At 39.5% G+C, this 17,448-nt stretch overlaps 2 protein-coding genes across 2 annotated transcripts; one reads left to right on the top strand and one right to left on the bottom strand.

The window, feature by feature from the left end:
* Positions 1-5,619: 5,619 nt before the first annotated feature.
* LOC109633929 (migration and invasion enhancer 1-like) lies at positions 5,620-8,067 on the bottom strand. The gene is made up of 4 exons (XM_020094115.2): positions 7,784-8,067; positions 6,884-6,981; positions 6,658-6,734; positions 5,620-6,577 (listed from the first exon to the last, which is right to left on the bottom strand). The coding sequence occupies exons 1-4, from the start codon at positions 7,810-7,812 to the stop codon at positions 6,494-6,496; spliced, it is 288 nt and encodes a 95-aa protein (XP_019949674.1). The 5' UTR covers positions 7,813-8,067; the 3' UTR covers positions 5,620-6,493.
* A 1,081-nt stretch (positions 8,068-9,148) lies between these two features.
* On the top strand, positions 9,149-16,691 carry LOC109633996 (GTPase IMAP family member 8). Its single transcript, XM_020094210.2, has 5 exons — positions 9,149-9,325; positions 10,366-11,046; positions 12,771-13,475; positions 13,653-14,297; positions 15,519-16,691. Exons 1-5 carry the CDS (start codon positions 9,253-9,255, stop codon positions 16,286-16,288), a joined length of 2,874 nt encoding a protein of 957 aa, XP_019949769.2. The 5' UTR covers positions 9,149-9,252; the 3' UTR covers positions 16,289-16,691.
* The last annotated feature ends 757 nt before the right edge of the window (positions 16,692-17,448 follow it).

Raw genomic sequence — 17,448 nt, 5'->3', positions numbered from 1 at the left:
CAGCAAACTCTTCATCACAGGTTCTCAGGTTTAACCCATTCCACTGTTTTCTTACTCTAAGCTTTGACTGTTAATTCCATATATTGTTCTTACTTTATAGTTTTCATTCACGTGTGTTATCAATAGGGCATCTTCAGGCTTGCACCTCATCTTGAATTGTACTAATACAATGCAATAATTTAGTTCATTAGTTGATTTGGACCAGGTATTTATTAGTGTGTGCAGTTTTGTGCAGATCCAAATCCACATCAAATTAAAATCTGGATCTAGTGAATTTAAATGTGGTCTCATTTGGGGAATGTTGGGCCTTGGTGGAGGCATGTGCTCAACTCAGTGCCATTCAAGTAAGAGACTATTGATAATTCTCTTTAAACTTGAAATCCACTAAGATTTAATCTCAGTCATAACCCTTGAATAAAGACTGTCATTTTATTCTGGATGGGAGTTGAGAGCCATTGAAAACTCTCAGAGTTATGGTTACTTGAAATCATTTCATCAGAAAAAGAAAATATTTGAGGTCAGAGGAAATAAACATGATGCACAGATATTGTCACACTGGGAACCACAATATTCTGGTTCCACCTTAAAAATGTTGAACTCCTACGTAGCCCCTGAAATCCCTATAGATTTTTTTTTTTTTTAAATCTTGTGCACAAAAGTTATTTTCTTGTTGGAACAAGATATTTATTCTGAGAAGATATTTGTGTCTTAATCACTTGGATGCACACAGCCACCAGATTTGCACCATAGCATGGAGAAAACTGGACGCAGGATGGTCACAAATCATTTGCTGCGCATACTGAAGGAAAACAGGCTCAGCCGACAGACGGATTATGTCTCAGTCACAATACTTAGAAATGAGAAAACTCTTAAAAGCTATAAAACGCAACTTAGTGTTGTTTTCAAAGAATCAGCCAGTCATGTCATTACTACACAGATATTAAAGGTCCAGTGTGTAAGATTTAGGTGAAAGGGAAATATTGGCAGAAATTTAATGTAGAATAATTCTCATGATGTTTTCACTAGTTTGTTTCATCTAATTTTTATGAATTATAGTTTTCTTGACCCCAGAAAAGGCCCTTTATATTTAAATACTTTATATTTACATCGAGGGGACCCTCTCTACGGAGGCCGCCATGTTTTTTACATTAGTCCAGACTGAACAAACTAAACACCTTTTGAGTTTTTATGACAATTAAAGTCTACCACTGGTTCTTTTTCATGTTTGGAAGCAGAGGGTGAGGTGAGGGGTGTTCAGCTGCAACATTCAATTGCAACACTAAATATTACTAAATTCTACATACTGTACCTTTAACTTGTTCATGTTGTTTCCACAAGAAACTAATTTGTGTGTCATGATCTTTAGGATAATATCTAATGGACTCGTGGACAACAGCTTCCATTTTGTCTCTCACATCAAACACATTGTCGTTAATAATTGTTGTCAACAGCCAGAAGGTCATATGTCTGCATGGGACATTACAAATTAGGCCCGCATCATGTGCACATACGCTGTCCATTACAGCATGAACTTCAACACGATAATTACCATGGTGTGTAACGAGAGGAGCTAAAGGAAGCAATAGGCGATGTCATGGCTTGTAAGGGAAATTTCCTCATCCTCACGCATTAAGAAATGATGACAGGACAAATGTAGTGTTGACCCTTAAAAGCAACCGCACATCCTGCTCAAAAATATAAACACAGATTTTTCATCTGCCACATTAAAAGCTACTTTACCAACTTAAATTTATGAATTTCCATGATTTTATCTATTGTATTTATAAAATTAACACACCCTTTTTAATAAGCTACTTCAGTTTAAGAGTTTGTTCCAGTCACATTGTTAAACTGGCGACAACTATTTCAGGTTTTCATAAGCACGACAGAAACTCAAATCTGCTTACATTTCCACATTGTTTTAAATCATCATTATAAACCATTTATCAAGTGTTTATAAATAAATGTTGTACTTATAAATGCTCAGTGGGGGGAATTAAAACTTGAAAAGGTTCTGTTATTTAACTATAGTTACCTCTACCAAGGCTAGTCCCCACAGGCTACATTGTTTTTTTTTGCTTGTTTGTCTAAAGGATGGGACATGGGCAAAGAAAGAACTTGTTACATTTAAGCATAGATTCAGCCAAAAGGGCAGATCCAGGATTTGTTTTTTCTCAGATTTCTCAGGAAATTATTTATGGATCAAAATGAAGGAATTAGCAGACTGATATCCATGAGTGTGTGCAGTTTGGTTTAAGGGGACTGTTGTGCCTTTACAGGGGAATCTACCACATGCCATAGCTTAAAATGCAACAGATATATATTTTATACATGAATAAACTTGCTTTAATAGATTTTAATAATAGAAAAACAAGACTAAGAGACATGTTCTAGCCATGGTTACAACCCAGTGAAATTGTACATACACTAAGCAGTCCTGTGAGTTAAATACTAAATGCCATCGTGTGAAGATGCCCTAAATGACCATAATAGTGTTAACGTGCTCATGTTTAGCAAGAACAATGTTTACGTGCAGCTGAGGCTCATGGGAAAGTAATTTGTTTTATACTGGCATAACTTGGACCTGGAGGTGATGCTGGTGGAAATGTGTTTATCAACATTGTAAGATTTTATCTGGATGGTGTTTGAAACTGAATGACTACCATCTTTATGGAAAATGTTGATGTTTAAATAAAAACCCCAAGTCATTAAACCTAATGGTCCACATACTAACTAGATACATACCGTCTGTGAGAGACAGTGGGCCCCAGCTAAAAACACTGGCACACGACTGTTATCACCAGTGGTGGAAGCTATCTGCTGTGTCCATGTGTCTCAACACACAGTGTACTGACACTCCCAGTCTCCATCCTTCTGCACAACCTATAGTTTTAACACATTATTTGGGGAGGACAAAAAAAAACATAGTTGAATGAGACTAAGACACAGATCCAAATCCTGTCAGACATAATGACATTTTAAATAAGTCTTTAAATTGACAAAGCTTTTCATGAATGAAGTGCCTGAAAGGAACCAGGTATGGAAGAATATAACATAAAAACAGCTATATGTGAAGCAGAAGACATGTGGACCTAGGACGTGCAGCAAGAATAAGATAAAAAGAAGATGAAGAGAAAATCTGATTGGTTGAAATGCACCGTGACAAGTTTGCCAATGTCTGTGGTTGATAGTGCTGCAGAGCAATTTCAAATGTCAGCTTAACCAATCACAAACCACCAAGTTCACATGGCCTCAGTGCTTCTAATTTCGATTCACCCATTAACTGGATGATTTCATGTTTATAAAAATTAAATCAGAGCAAATTTTACAAAGAAGACTTTGATATCAAAGTGATCCAAACTAATTACAATTATTAAATATTGAATATTTGTTTGTTTTAGTATTAACCTCCTTACGAATAACAAACTAAGAGCACGTTCAGTCACAGAGCACATTCTACCCACAGGGTGTCTTTCCCAGGCCTGTGAACACTGAACAAGACAAAATGAATAATTTCTCTGCACTGTAAACATCAATACTTTGCACTGTGTCCACTGTACATTAGACGATCACACTACTTGCCTTGTATATTTACCTGCATGAGGGAGGTTATGTTTTTGGCTGCATTTCTTTTTTAGTCATCAGAATTACGCAAAATCTATTCACTCGGTTTCCATGAATTTATTTAGACGTGTGGGGCATGAGCCAAGGAAGAGCCTGTTAAATTCAAGTAGCGATCCAGGAATTTCCCCCTGCCTTTCTTGAGTGTTATGGCGTATTTTCAACATTCACGTTGATTTCTCAGAGAATTATTGGAAATGGATCTGAGCCATTCTAGTAAGAGACTATTGATAATTCTCTTTATACTTGAAGATTTAATCTCAAGTCATAACCCTTGAACAAAGACTGTCATTTTATTCTGGATGGGAGTTGAGAGTCATTGAAAACTCTCAGAGTTATGGTTAGTCGAAATCATTTCAACAGAAAAAGAAAACATTTGAGGTCAGAGGAAAAAAAAACAATTTTGCACAGATATTGTAATTTGTATCCCTTTGGTCACACTGGGAACCACAATATTCTGGTTCCACCTAAAGAATGTTGAACTCCTACGAAGCCCCGGAAATCCTAGAAGATTATATTTCTTTAGCATTGTAAATTATGGCATTTTTCAACATACACTTTAATTCCTCAGATAATTTTTGGAAATGGATCTTGATGAAAATAATATTTAATGGATTGATGTTTAATTTGATGCCGATACAAATAAAAAGGATGTAGTGAATTTAAATAAGGTTTCATAAGGGGACTGTTGGACATTCTAGTTTAAATATTTGTGTTTTGTTTTTACCACCTTATTTAACTGCTTTAGGGCTGTTTATTGTCGTGTTTAACTGTGTAGTTTGTCATTTTTGCATCTCTGTACCTGCTGCTGTGACAAACTACTTTATTAATCCCCCACAAGGATAAATAAAGTCAACCAATCTAATTTACATGCAGCTCATCATCACTGGCACAGTCTGTCTTAGATGTCACATAGTAATGTGTGATAATGATCATATGGTGGAGACCTGCATGTGGTCTATCAATTTAAATATAAATCTGGAGGGTCAGACTAAAACACCTTCTAAAGGGCAAAGAAGGTTTTCAAACCTCTTATTGGAGGAGGAGTAACTTTCTGAGCTCTATCAGGATTACAACAAGCAGGCTGCTTTATCACTAAGAGCCAGAGGCAGCACCAAAGACCCACCTATATTTGCCATCCATCAACAAGTCGTAACCACTTCATGTCATATCAGCTCAATGGAATGTTTATTTTTACGAAACAACTAAAGTCTGAGTGCGAATGCGTCTCTTCTGATTAACTATATGTATGCATCTGTGAATTTGTAAGGAAATTTGAACCATTTTAATGTGAGATTACATTAGAGATTCTCATTTTCTTTTTTTCACTTCAGAAATCTACTCTTTGTGCTCAATGTGACTAGATATGAAGATGAGTGCAATTATCTTAGACCCTTTCTTCTTTGGAAATAAGTCATTTTCTGGCTAAAGGACAATTTTTAACATTTCACATGCTTGTCGCAATTTTGTCTATTTTAATTGTAATTACATGCTTCAAGGTTCAATTTACAGAATTATATGCAAAAGCAGCCTCAAGGGTTTCGGTAGTTTTTTCCCCCTCCAGACCACAGCATACTTATCTCTACTTGACGTCAGCCTGTGACTGAGTGTGACACTAGCCCCCCTGGAGTTCGGCAATAAACAGAAGAAGGAAGTCTCCGTTGAATTTGGCGCCCCTTAGTGTAAACAATGTGGGAAACAACACACTGCCTAACTGACGAGAACAGAGCAGTTGTGTCTCCTCATCACAATAGAACTCTGCATCATTCACTATAACCTCTTTATCTATAGTTTTGTAAAAAACAAAAAGCAGGTTGTTTCCAAAATTAATTGGCAGTTGCTGGCCAACATTATCAAGAGACTCATTATGAAACAACTGATGTCACCAAGAGGAACAGCAAAACATCACCACACGAACAGTTACGGAAGTCCCTAAGGATACTTGAAGTCATTGGGTAATACATTAAGACATCATGAAAAAGAGACAAAACAAAAAGATAATGAAACAACCATAACCTTTATTGGAATTTTACAGTTTGGACATCTGAGTTAACAGAAAAGGATGATTTTTGGAAAACAAGCAGACATCTCAGCATGATCTGACAGACCAGTGGGTGGTGGTCTTCAGAAGCACTACAGATGATTGCTTGAGTATCTGACCAAGTTCAATAAACAGTTTAACATTAAAATTATTATTTTTTTTTTTAAATGGTCAAACAGTGGCAGCACTACAAGTGAGGATTTGAAAGTTTGATGTTCCAATTTGATAGAAAAAAAACAGAAAACTACTGTAAGCTTAACTTTGCAGTTACACATCAAATTATGACATTGCTTCTCTATTCACAACCTATACAGTAAACTTTGATATGAAATCATTATCAAAGTCTCCCTTTATGCTTTAATATTATGTGCAACTACTTTGTACTGTCCTTGCATTCACTGAAAATTGAAACTTGCATGTGAGATCAATGAAAAAATTTAAAAGAACAGGCAGTTTGAGGATGTGAGGCAATATGGCTGTAGTAAAAATAAATGTGAGCTCTCTCCAACTCTTCATCTCACTGTCGCTGTTCCTATAAAAGAAAGATATTCCAGGAATGGCTTCATCATACCACAACCCTTAATAGTTTAGGCCATGGTAATCATTAACAGCCTGGAGCACCACGATAGGAACAGAGAGGGAAGGCAAAGATTAGAGCAGAGTTCGGTGATCAGCATCAGAGAATGTAGCTAGTAGTAAAAGTGCATTTCTGTGGGTTTTGTATCAGACAGTGTGTTATCCCAGCTTGTTTTATGATGGTTGCAGTAAACCAGATTTGGTATTGGCAGTTTGCAGTTGCACTGGCCTGTCTCTGTGCTGCAGAGGGAGGTTTTACATGATGACACATGGTGGGCGGCTTTTGGTGATCTTCTGCATAGGTTTGCCATCATGGGCATTCTGGACCATACTCATGACCTGTGGTAGAGAAAAAATAAATATGTAAATAGAGTGTTATTGCTGTGAATCCTATTTTATGTGATTGTTGAGTTACTCACATCATCCTCATAAGGGAAGCCGCCAGTCTCAATCTTTGAGAAGACTAGCTGCCCATTGATTACAATCTCAAAGCTGCCTGAGAGACAAAAGAAAAAGACAAGATCACTTGCAAGCTCTCTGGAGTCATCGTGGCAGGAGCAGTACGTGCCTTCACATAAAGGTATGGACCTAAAAAATCTTGCATTCCAGTTGATTTTTTGCTCTTTCAGGTCAGATGACACTTACCTCTTCTTCCCAAAAAGCCTGACAGTTCCGCATCTGGAAAGTCGCCCTTGACAACACTTGCGAGATCCAGATAGCGGGGTTCGTAACCTCATGAACCACTAAAAAAAAAAGTTTTAAAAACAGTTAGCAGCACATAATCGCGAGCCAACTGGTCTAGCATTTGCTATCACACATCATTTTTGAAAAAGACCAAGTCACGCCTGTACATGTGATTATAGCTTCGTAAATCAGAACAGGAAAGACAAACGTGAGTATTTACCTATTGGATGGAAACATGCACTAATGGTTTGAAGGACCTGAATATTAAAGGAGTGTTCATATGATAAATTGAGCCATTAATCATTCATAAGATGTGATCTCTACATTAGATTAAGTTTGGTTTGATTGGCATTGTATCCCTGTTAGGAGAGGAGAACAGAGGAGTGGAATGAAAGACAGATTGAAGAGGAGAGGTGAAGAAGAGTGTCAGACAGACAGAACCACATTGTTCGAGCACATCCTCCATCATAAGACTCCTGCATCAACACCAGGGCTCTTACGTTCCATTCTGTTTCCTGGAGCTGCTAGAATAAACAGCATCGAACCCAGCGAGGACTCGTTTAAATCGTTTGGATTTCACACAATGGGAGAATCATCCACACACCTGACACAGACCTTCAGGTGGAACACTGTGTCTTCGTTCCACTCTGAAATATCAAGTGACAGCTGATCCTCCGCCTCTGGCTAACGGAACGTTTGTGTTTCTGCTGCGGCTATCACCAGAGTTAGCCGAGCCACTTAAGCTAAGCTTAGCTACGAGCTAACGCTGCTAACCGACGCTAATCGCCAGCCTCTAGCCTCTTATCAATATGAGACACGAGTCAACAGAAGGCAAAGAAATAAGACATAAGACATACGCACCAGTATTCAACTCGTATCGTCACCCCCATTGTTGCTGATCCGGCGGCGCAGTCACCAGTCCAGGTCTCGCTCAGGTTTGGTGAGCTCGCTGCTTTTGTAACGCTGTGCAGGAGAGCTGGGCGGAGTCAGCGGAAGAGCGGAGACGTCCTGTAAAGCAGCTGACTTCAGTCACACCGAAACTAACCTGATTCTCCTCCGCGAGGCAGGAGAGCAGAGGTTTGTTACATCAGATCCACGCTTCCTGGCACACGTGTTTCCCAGTGCACCCCTCACCTGATCTCTGGAGGCGGATCAATGATGAGTCTTCGGTTCACATCATGTTGAAAACTGTGTGTGTGTGTGTGTGTGTGTGTGTGTGTGTGTGTGTGTGTGTGTGTGTGTGTGTGTGTGTGTGTGTGTGTGTGTAAAGTTTTCGTTCTTCATTTTATTAGATTTGTGCCTTTTCAGAAGGAGGTGAATTTCAGCAGATTTCAGCCCACATCTAATATAACAGTTTTCTCTTTGAAACTTTTGAATAAACTTTCAGATTCCACCTCTGCTGCTTCCTCACTTGAGTGCAGCTTTTGATTCCATACATCACTGCAAAGTGCGACCGATTGGAAAACCAATTAAGCGTCACTGGCGGGGCTCACGTGTGGTTGAGGTTTTACCTCGCTGAAAATGTAGTAAAACTTCCTGCATTATAGCTACATCAGTAATACGTTGTCTTCACAAAGGTCAGATCAGACAAAGAGATCTTGTTTTCACAATGATAATTTGCTCTTTCATATGAGAGAACACTCACCTCTTCTTTCCCAGAACCCTGACGCATGTGCATGAGTAAACTTTCCCTTTACAACCCGGGCCACATCCTGATAGTGAGATTTAGTTCAAAAGCTCAATTCTTTCTATTCAACAAACCTATCAGATTTAGATGAAAGGGATTTTTGGCAGAAATTGAATATACAATATTCCTAGAGATGTTTTCACTGGTGTGTTTCATCTAAATTGTGAGAATTGTTGTTTTCTTTTCCATAGAATGGCATCTTTATATTTAAAAACTTGACAACTGAAGTTCACCACAGGTTCTCCTTCATGTTGGGAAGGGGAGGGTGAGATGAGGGGTATTCAGCTGCAACATGCAACTTCACCTCTAGATGTCACTAAATTATACACACTGAACCTTTAATTCAAATTCACAGTAACAACCCAGAGAAAAACAAAAACAGTAATTAAACTCTTTCTCTCTCTCTGACAATGTGTAGTAAATGATAAATGCTGCTCTTTATGTTTCTCTTCAGAGTGGACTATCGACTTGCTGCTGAGAGGTGTGGTTCTTCCCAGTCCACTGCATGTGTCTGATTACTCATTACAGACGACCTTCAGACTCATAAACACATAAAACCCAATCTTCTGCTTCCACTCCTTCAGCAGCAGCTAAGGTTTGCTCACATTTTCACAAGGGACGAGGAAACACAGACGCCACATGAATGAATAATAATCTAACTTCTGATAGACTTATAGAATCAGAATGTGAGATGGCAACCAGCGAGCTGTCAGCATGTAAGTTTTATTTCCAGATGAATGACTGCACTCTATACTATCCATTGACTTTCAACTTATATACGTGATTGTGATTATTCTGACACTACATAACTTTAAAATGATTATTGATTGGCCTGTTTTTGTAACTGACAGAGCATTATAAGACTTCAGGAGACAAACACATAGACAACTGAGTTTGCTCATGTCTCATTCCAGAGATGAAAGGTGAAACCTTTTCAAGAACAACATGATTAAAAAAATTATTTAATAGTACTTAAGCTAATGCCATGTTTTCTTTAATGGAATATAATTTTTTTTGGCCTGAGGCTTGTTATTATTTTCATTATTAAATAATTTGGTGATTATTTTCTCAATTAGTTGATAAACTGATTTGTTTATAGATGATTAAAAGAAAGTTAAAATGTCCATTTTAAATTCAACAATGGCAAGATAATAATTTTTACTTATTTAGTTTTTGAACCAACAGCCTAAAATTTGAAACATTTTTAATTTAGATTCATATAAGAAAAAGAAGACAGCAAATACTATATTCACATTTCAGAAATTGGAACAAAGTTACAGTGTTGAATGTTGGTATTTAAACTTAAAGATGTTTAGTTTACGACTATAAAAGATTAAAAAAAACAAGTAAATATTCACATTTCAGAAGCTGGAAGCTGTGGATCTTTGGTAGTTTTGCTTTAAAAAATTACCTAAACAATTATTAATATTGCTGTTTAAGTTACTGTCCAAGACTGTTAAACATAAAAGAATAAAAATATACCATGTTTATCATAGTAGATCAATAACCCAGGTAATATCTTTGGTAAAAAAAAACAGCTAGTTTTTGCTTTAAAAAATTTACACATCGATTAATTTAATGACTGATTCATGTAAAAAATGTCGTCATTGTTTGCTCATGATATGAATGCACTTGATATGATACTAAGTTCCTCCTGAGATGAGAATTTATCAATGCCTCTGAACAAGCCATTTGATTTAAGGCAGTGCAGTTTCTTCTTTTCCTCCTTGTTTATCAATACATTTTTCTTTTTTAGGGGATGGAGGTTATACATCCCAGTTAAAGATCATCCTTCTTGGTGGCAGAAACTCTGGAAAAAGCTCTGTGGGGAACTTCCTCCTTGGAAAAGAAGAGTTTGTCACAAAGGAGAGGACCACCTGCTCCCGGAGGCTGGGAATGGTGGCCGGACGGTGGCTCACAGTGGTAGACACCCCTGGCTGGTGGTGCGACTTCAGTGCTCAGGACACATCTGAGCTAGTGAAGAGGGAGATCACAGGCAGCGTGTCTCTGTGCTCACCAGGCCCGCATGTATTTCTGATCACCATCAAGGCGAGCTCGGCCTTCACAGAGAAGCGACGGCGGGCTGTGGAGGAGCATGTGGCCCTGCTGGGTGAGAGGGTATGGGGTCACTGCATGGTTGTCTTCACCTGCACTGACAGGATGAAACACTCTGAAACAGAGGAGCATGTACAAACAGAGGCTCTCCACTGGCTCAGTGAGAGGTGCAGTCAGAGGAGTCACAGTGTTAACCTGAGTGATGACACTGAAGTCACAGAGCTGCTCGAGAAAATACTGAAACTTGTCAGAGAAAATGGAAACAGAAAGTTTGAAATGCAAGAAGACATATTTCAGGCGACTGCAGAGGAGAAGAGAAGAGTGGAGGAGAGAGCTCAGAGGAGGTTGATGAGAGTTAAAGAACATAGATCTCTCCTGCAAGGTGAGATTCAAAGGTGTGTGTGTGTGTACCCATTTAGTTTTTCATTTACAAGTAGAGCAAAAAATTACTTTAGTTTGTTATGTATTTTGAGGCGTTGTTCTCTCTTCGGTCATGTTCTTTTTTGCAGTGAATGAAAATTCCTGGAGATACATTTATTTCAATGAATATTTTAATTTATTTTATTTCTATTATATATCCATTGTATAGGTATTCTTGACTTTATTGTTAATTACTTTTTCCAAATATGACAGTAAAAACAGATATGCTGCAGAACGAAAATGTAGATAAATGTAGTTTTAAAACATAACGCTGGGAATTTTCAACATTTTACCTATGTTTTCTGATTACGATACCTCGTCTATGGTACCTGTCACCAAGTCTTTATGTTCCTAAAGGTATAAACTTAAAAAAAAAAGAATTTAAATCAGTAATTTCTAAAAGCACAGGGCACTGTAGTTTTTAGCAAACATAACTGAAAGTAGAGGAAATTGTGCGTTAGTCAGGGACTCCTGTAGATAAATACAAATTTGCTACACCAATCCTGAAGTAAGATGACACTGAGTCAAAATACGCTTTGTGCATAATCTGGCACAGAATCAGACACTATTTGTTAGTTGGAACAATTAATTGTTCATTTTGCAATGTTTTTCATGTTATTTATATTATCACTAGAATTATCCCTTAAAGCCGCTTTGAATTTGGTTAAAAGGTTTAAAACATCTCACTAACATTTAACAGTTTTTAGGTATTTGTAATGTTCATATTTGAATGCAAGATAGATTTTAACTACACTTTACTATTATTGTGTGGTGTTACATGTTGTCTAAACAATAGATAGGCTGTACTGTATGTTACCATAAATTCTAAAAAAACTTTGCAAACAAATGTGGCCTAGCTTTAAAGTAATAGTCACACGGCACTGCTTACTTTCTTGAGTTAGAAGTTCTCATGTAAATATAAAGCGAACTTTAGCTTAGCTTAGCATAAAGCCTGGATACTCATAGCCTGGTTCAATTCAAAGGCCACAATATCTGCATACTAACAATTTCTGTAAATGAACACAGGCTAGAGTCAGTGTAGACCAGCCGATAATAGTCTGACAAATAAACGCTCAGCTAACACACTGTACCTCCCGCTAACACGCTTTGGTTCCAGCTAACACGCTGGGGCTCAAGCTGACACGGTGTGACTCTGTGGCCCCAGCTAGCATGCCAGGGCTCAAGCTGACATGCCTTGGTTCCAGCTAAGACGCTGGGGCTCAAGCTAACACGCTGTGACTCTGGCTAACACGCTGTGGCTCCGGAATAACACGCTGTGGCTCCGGGCTAACACGCTGTGGCTCCGGGCTAACACGCTGTGGCTCCGGACTAACACGCGGATCCAGCTAACATGCCGGGGCTCCAGCTAACATGCCTAGGTTCCAGCTAACATGCCTAGGTTCCAGCTAAGACGCTGGGGCTCAAGCTAACACGCTGTGACTCTGGCTAACACGCTGTGGATCCCGCTAACATGCTTCACTCTGACCAAACAGATGAATTATTCTCACTTTGACCTCTTTCTGAAAGTGTGAAATCCTCCCTGAAACCCCTGTAGCTCATTGTTTCTTAACCTTCGAATCATCAAATCTACATGTTGAAAATATTTTGAATGTAAGTCAGAATAAACACCAGCTGCCTCAAAAATCTACCTCCCTCTACTCTGCATGTCCACTTTCATTCTTTCAGAGAGGCTGCGACCCATCACTGACATCAGGATTGTGCTGCTAGGAGCAAAGGGTTCTGGGAAGACTTCAGCACTGAACACGATCCTGGGCCGGGACAGCACTCAGCCACTCAGCAGAACAGCTCAGTGTGTGGTTGATAAGGGTATGGTGTTCGGGAGACATGTGACACTGGTGGACACGCCGGGCTGGTGGATGAACTACTTCTGTGACGAGAGCACCATCTTTGACCTGAGGGAGCTGGTGCTGAGTCTGTCTCTGTGTCCTCCCGGACCTCACGTCTTCCTGCTGGTGATACGCGTGGACAGGGCCTTCACGGAAACCTACAGGAGAGCAGCGCAGGAGCACCTCCAGATGATCAGTGAGCAGATCTGGAGTCGCGTCGTCGTGCTGCTTAGTTTCGGGGACTGGCTGGGGGGCACGACCACTGAGCATTACATCGAGAGCGAGGGGGAGCCTCTGCGGTGGCTCGTGGAAAGATGCGGCAACAGGTATCACGTTCTGGACAATAAAACCAAAGGAGATGGATTTCAAGTCAGAGAGCTGATTGGGAAGATTGAGTTGATGTTTGCTGGGGGCAACCAGTATTATGAAATAGAGAGGAATGTGATGGAACAGATGGAGGTGAATATGAGAAGGGAGAATGAGAGAGCCCAGGAGAGACTAATGAAGAAGGAGAAACACAGGCAGATGGCGAGATCTCAGCTGGGTGAGTTGAAGTGATAAACAGTGTCAGCATGATGCTGTTCACTTATTTAATACACAATATTCTATTTAGCTGTTGACATGTTCTTTACCATATTAGATTACTGGATGCAATTCAACCCCAAAGAGTTTGTTAGCCATTTGTTTGGGCCATTGGATCTTTACAACTTCTTTTCAACAGAAAAGCTCAACCCTCTTCCACAAATGAGGATGGTGCTCGTGGGTGGCAGGAAAACCGGTAAGAGCTCTTGTGGAAACACAATCCTGAGCAGAGAGTGCTTTGATACAGACGCACAAACCACGTCCTGCACTGAAAAACATGGAGAAATCAGTGGCAAGATGGTCACGGTGCTGGACACCCCGGGTGGCTTCTCTGTGACCTCTGACCTCCTCGGGGCTCCTTCATCCTGCGCTATCCTGCTGGTTGCTAACGTGAGCTACTCGTTCACGGATGCACACAGGGAGGACTTGGAGAAACAGATGGAGGCCGGAGGAGGCCAGATGTGGAGCAGAGCTCTGGTGCTGTTCAGCCACGGTGACTGGCTGGGCGACACCAGCATCGAGCGGCGCATCGAGAGTGAAGGAGAGCCTCTGCAGGGGCTGGTAGAGAAGTGTGGGAACAGATATCATGTCCTGGACAATAAAGACCTGGGGGATGGAGCTCAGGTTAATGAGCTGATGGAGCTAATGGAGGAGATGCTGGCTGAACAGAGGCGTGCAGCTCTTCACCGAGGTGATCACATGTGGAAAAGTGTCTCTGCAGCATGTGAGCTGGAGCCACACACTGTGACACTGAGTGAAAAAGATTTAAAGCTGTCCTGTGACTGTAAGTACACCTAAAGTGAAATTAGTAATAACAAGCTTGTTTGACTGCATTGGTTCCAGTGCTGGGATTCCTTAAGGTCACAAGAGCAGTCTGAGATGTCATGAGACAATTCAAACCCTCGAAACAAAAACACCTTTTGTTTCACTGTTACATTTATATTTCTTTCTCTGAGAGGTCTTTAATATTTCTCCTCCTGAAAATTTCTGTATAACCTTACTTTTCCAGGCATTGAACAATTACACAAATAGTCACTTGTCAAATGGTTTGATAAGAATTGAATCATTGATAGGGGTCAAAAGAACATGGTACTTCATTTGAAGAGATCACAAGGCAGACAAGTCTGGAAACTTCAAATACAATTTGAATACCAATAATAATAGTTTCACTGTTGTTTTGAAGGAAACTTGATAATAATATATTGATCAATGTTCCCTTTTCTACACAAACACTTAACTTACAGCAAACACATGTGGTCATGTCTCCTTTTAAAGACTCATAAAATATATATGAGGTCAATTATTCCAGTTAAAAATTAAATGACGCTTTTCTATTAAAAAAAGACAATCACAGTAACTATCCCAGTGAAGACAACTAATAGTGCTATTAATAACATGCAGCAAATGCATAGGGATCATTTTAACTAGAATGACATAAGTGAAATGCCAAGGCCCAACAGTCTTTTCATGACACCACATTTAAATTCTCTAGACCCAGATTTTTTATTTGGATTTGCACCAAATTGCACACACTCATAAATCAGTCCCCTAAACATTGAGGTTGTAAACATAAATTATAAATTATATTTTGAGAAATCAAGAAAAATGTCATAAAAAACATCCAATCTCAATTAAAAATAAAATGAAAACATAATTCTGGATCTGTCCCCTGATCCAGATCTGCCACCAGATTTAATGGGTTATTTCCTGATCTATATGACATCCCTCTACCAAGCTTAGTGGTAATCCATTTTATAGTTCTGACATAATTATGCAAACTACATGTACACTTAAATGTACAGTACATTTAAAAAAGTCATGTCAGGGGTAGGATCCAGCTATCAAATAAGATCTACTGTACAGCATAAACTATGAGGTAGCCCTTGTTAAAAGAGAGATAAGCAAATTTATAGCTCAGGAAGGGAGGTGATGTTTGTTAAAGGATAGGCTGGAATCTTTAAAGCTCACATGCATCATCACACCAGTGTTCTTATTTTCTTCACAGCGACTGAATCAGCCACTTCCACAACACAAACACCATGTAACCGCTCAGAAGGGACAGATGCCGGTGGTCAGATAGTGGCAGTACCTGCAGGAGGCGCAGGAGAACAGATGGGATCCCCCATCCTGGGCAGAGACAGATTCATGCCCATCTTAGCCTCTATGCTCTCTGGTAAAAAAGGACTGAGGTGGACTGCTGCAGGGCAACAGAGATTAACTATAAATCTGCCCATCTATTCCCCAGCTGGTGATGCTCACAGCCGCCTGAGACTGATCAGTGAAAGCCAAGTGTGTCCGTTCTCACCCGCGCAGCCAACATTGCTTTTGATTTTACCTCAAACTCAGAGCAGGATGCTGACAGAGGACAATGTCTTAAATGTACATTCTCTGTGCCATCCTGCCCTGAGAGAACAGACTCTCAGGAGGCTCACGGAGGCTGGAGGCCTTCAGCTGCTGATCGACCAATGGGGCAACAGCAGCCTGGAGGAACTGGAGGCCTTCATAGACGCGTACTTCGAGATGGTGTGGGAACAAACCATGGGGTCATTTCAGCCCACCGAGCCCTTCCCTCTTGCCGCAGAGCGGGACGCTGTGGTCTCGGAGGTCGAAGAGGAGGAGGTGCTCTCATCCATAGACAGGAAACTGTCGAAGCTGGAGCTCCTGGAGGAGATCAAGTCCGATCTGACGAAGCTGAGGGAGAGTCTGGAGCACAGCTGGAGGGTCATACAGGAACTCAGAGACAAACATGAACAAGACCCAAATAAATCCTGTTAATACAGAGTACTAACATAGTACTGACTGTTATTTATTATTCAGTTATCATTTCATTTTGAGTACTGCACTTAGGTACTTATGCGTTATTTGTGTATATCCATTTTGTGCCCCCTTAATTCATTTACCATATATTTTTACTTACTCATGTTCATTGAAATTTTATTGAACCCTTGGAGAAAATTTTACAAGCTACCCAGCAGTATATAAATTGTATATTATGTTATTGAAATGTATATTGATGAATTAATGTGTGAATCATTTTGATTTTGGAGCTGGTAAATTATTCCGAAAGGAGCCATTCTGCATAATGAGTACTATAAATGTTGGTACATTAAATATATTAAATGTAAATGTATTTCTACACTGTGGTATTTGTGCTTCATTAAAAGATCTTAGAACTTCTGTGCTTTCGTCATGACATTTCTCCACAGGGGGGAGCTCTTGTATAAGAGTGGGTAGTATACTGATCCACCATTTGTTTTTCTTAGAAATCTTTGGATAGATTAAATTAAGTGTGTCTTCTGGTTTGTTACAGCAACAAAGACCACAGAAAACTATTACTACTTTTTAGAAGAAATGTTCCAATTTTCTCCAAATATGCACCGTATACTCTACAATACATGAAAAACCATTGTTTTGTTGTTGAGATGTGTTCATTTGTTTGTGTTTTGACCTAATTCACAGATTTTGAGCATAAGCATTTATTTTAAAGTGTTTCTAATAATTTGCAGTTCAGCCCTGGCATAGTTTTAACAGCATTTAGAAACAAGATTATGTGAAGATTATATGGACAAAGAGGTAAAGAGTTTGAAACCTGGCTGCAGGGATTCACTTCCATTCAGCCACAAGAGCTTTAGTGCAATAAGCATTAGGCTGGTCAGTTTTTTCCACATTAAACTGAGAAAAACATTTCTTTATGGACATCCCTGTGTGGAAAACAAACATAAAACAAGAGACACAAGACGAGTTGGAAGGACAGAGACCGGTCAATAATGATTAAAAGACCATAGAGTTTTAACCACAGCAGTCTTCAAAAATACTGTTAAGTGCCTGTGATACATTCCATGGACATAACCAAGGATGATGAACTTAAAATGTGAAGACAGAAGTTATTATCTGATGGAAGTCATCAGGGGCAATACTCAAGATGAGGACGCCAA

This window comes from Paralichthys olivaceus, chromosome 5 (genome assembly GCF_024713975.1).
Source record: "Paralichthys olivaceus isolate ysfri-2021 chromosome 5, ASM2471397v2, whole genome shotgun sequence".
Lineage (NCBI taxonomy): Eukaryota > Metazoa > Chordata > Actinopteri > Pleuronectiformes > Paralichthyidae > Paralichthys > Paralichthys olivaceus.
The sequence above is the reverse complement of the archived record's forward strand: the minus strand, read 5'-3'. Positions and strand labels throughout refer to the sequence as shown.

Bases quoted from the DNA above. Each gene is read 5' to 3' on its own strand.
- LOC109633996 (XM_020094210.2), top strand. From the start codon at position 9,253: ATGAATAATAATCTAACTTCTGATAGACTTATAGAATCAGAATGTGAG. The intron at 11,047-12,770 runs GTGAGATTCAAA...TCATTCTTTCAG, and splicing joins ACATAGATCTCTCCTGCAAG to AGAGGCTGCGACCCATCACT. The intron at 14,298-15,518 runs GTAAGTACACCT...TTTTCTTCACAG, and splicing joins TTTAAAGCTGTCCTGTGACT to CGACTGAATCAGCCACTTCC.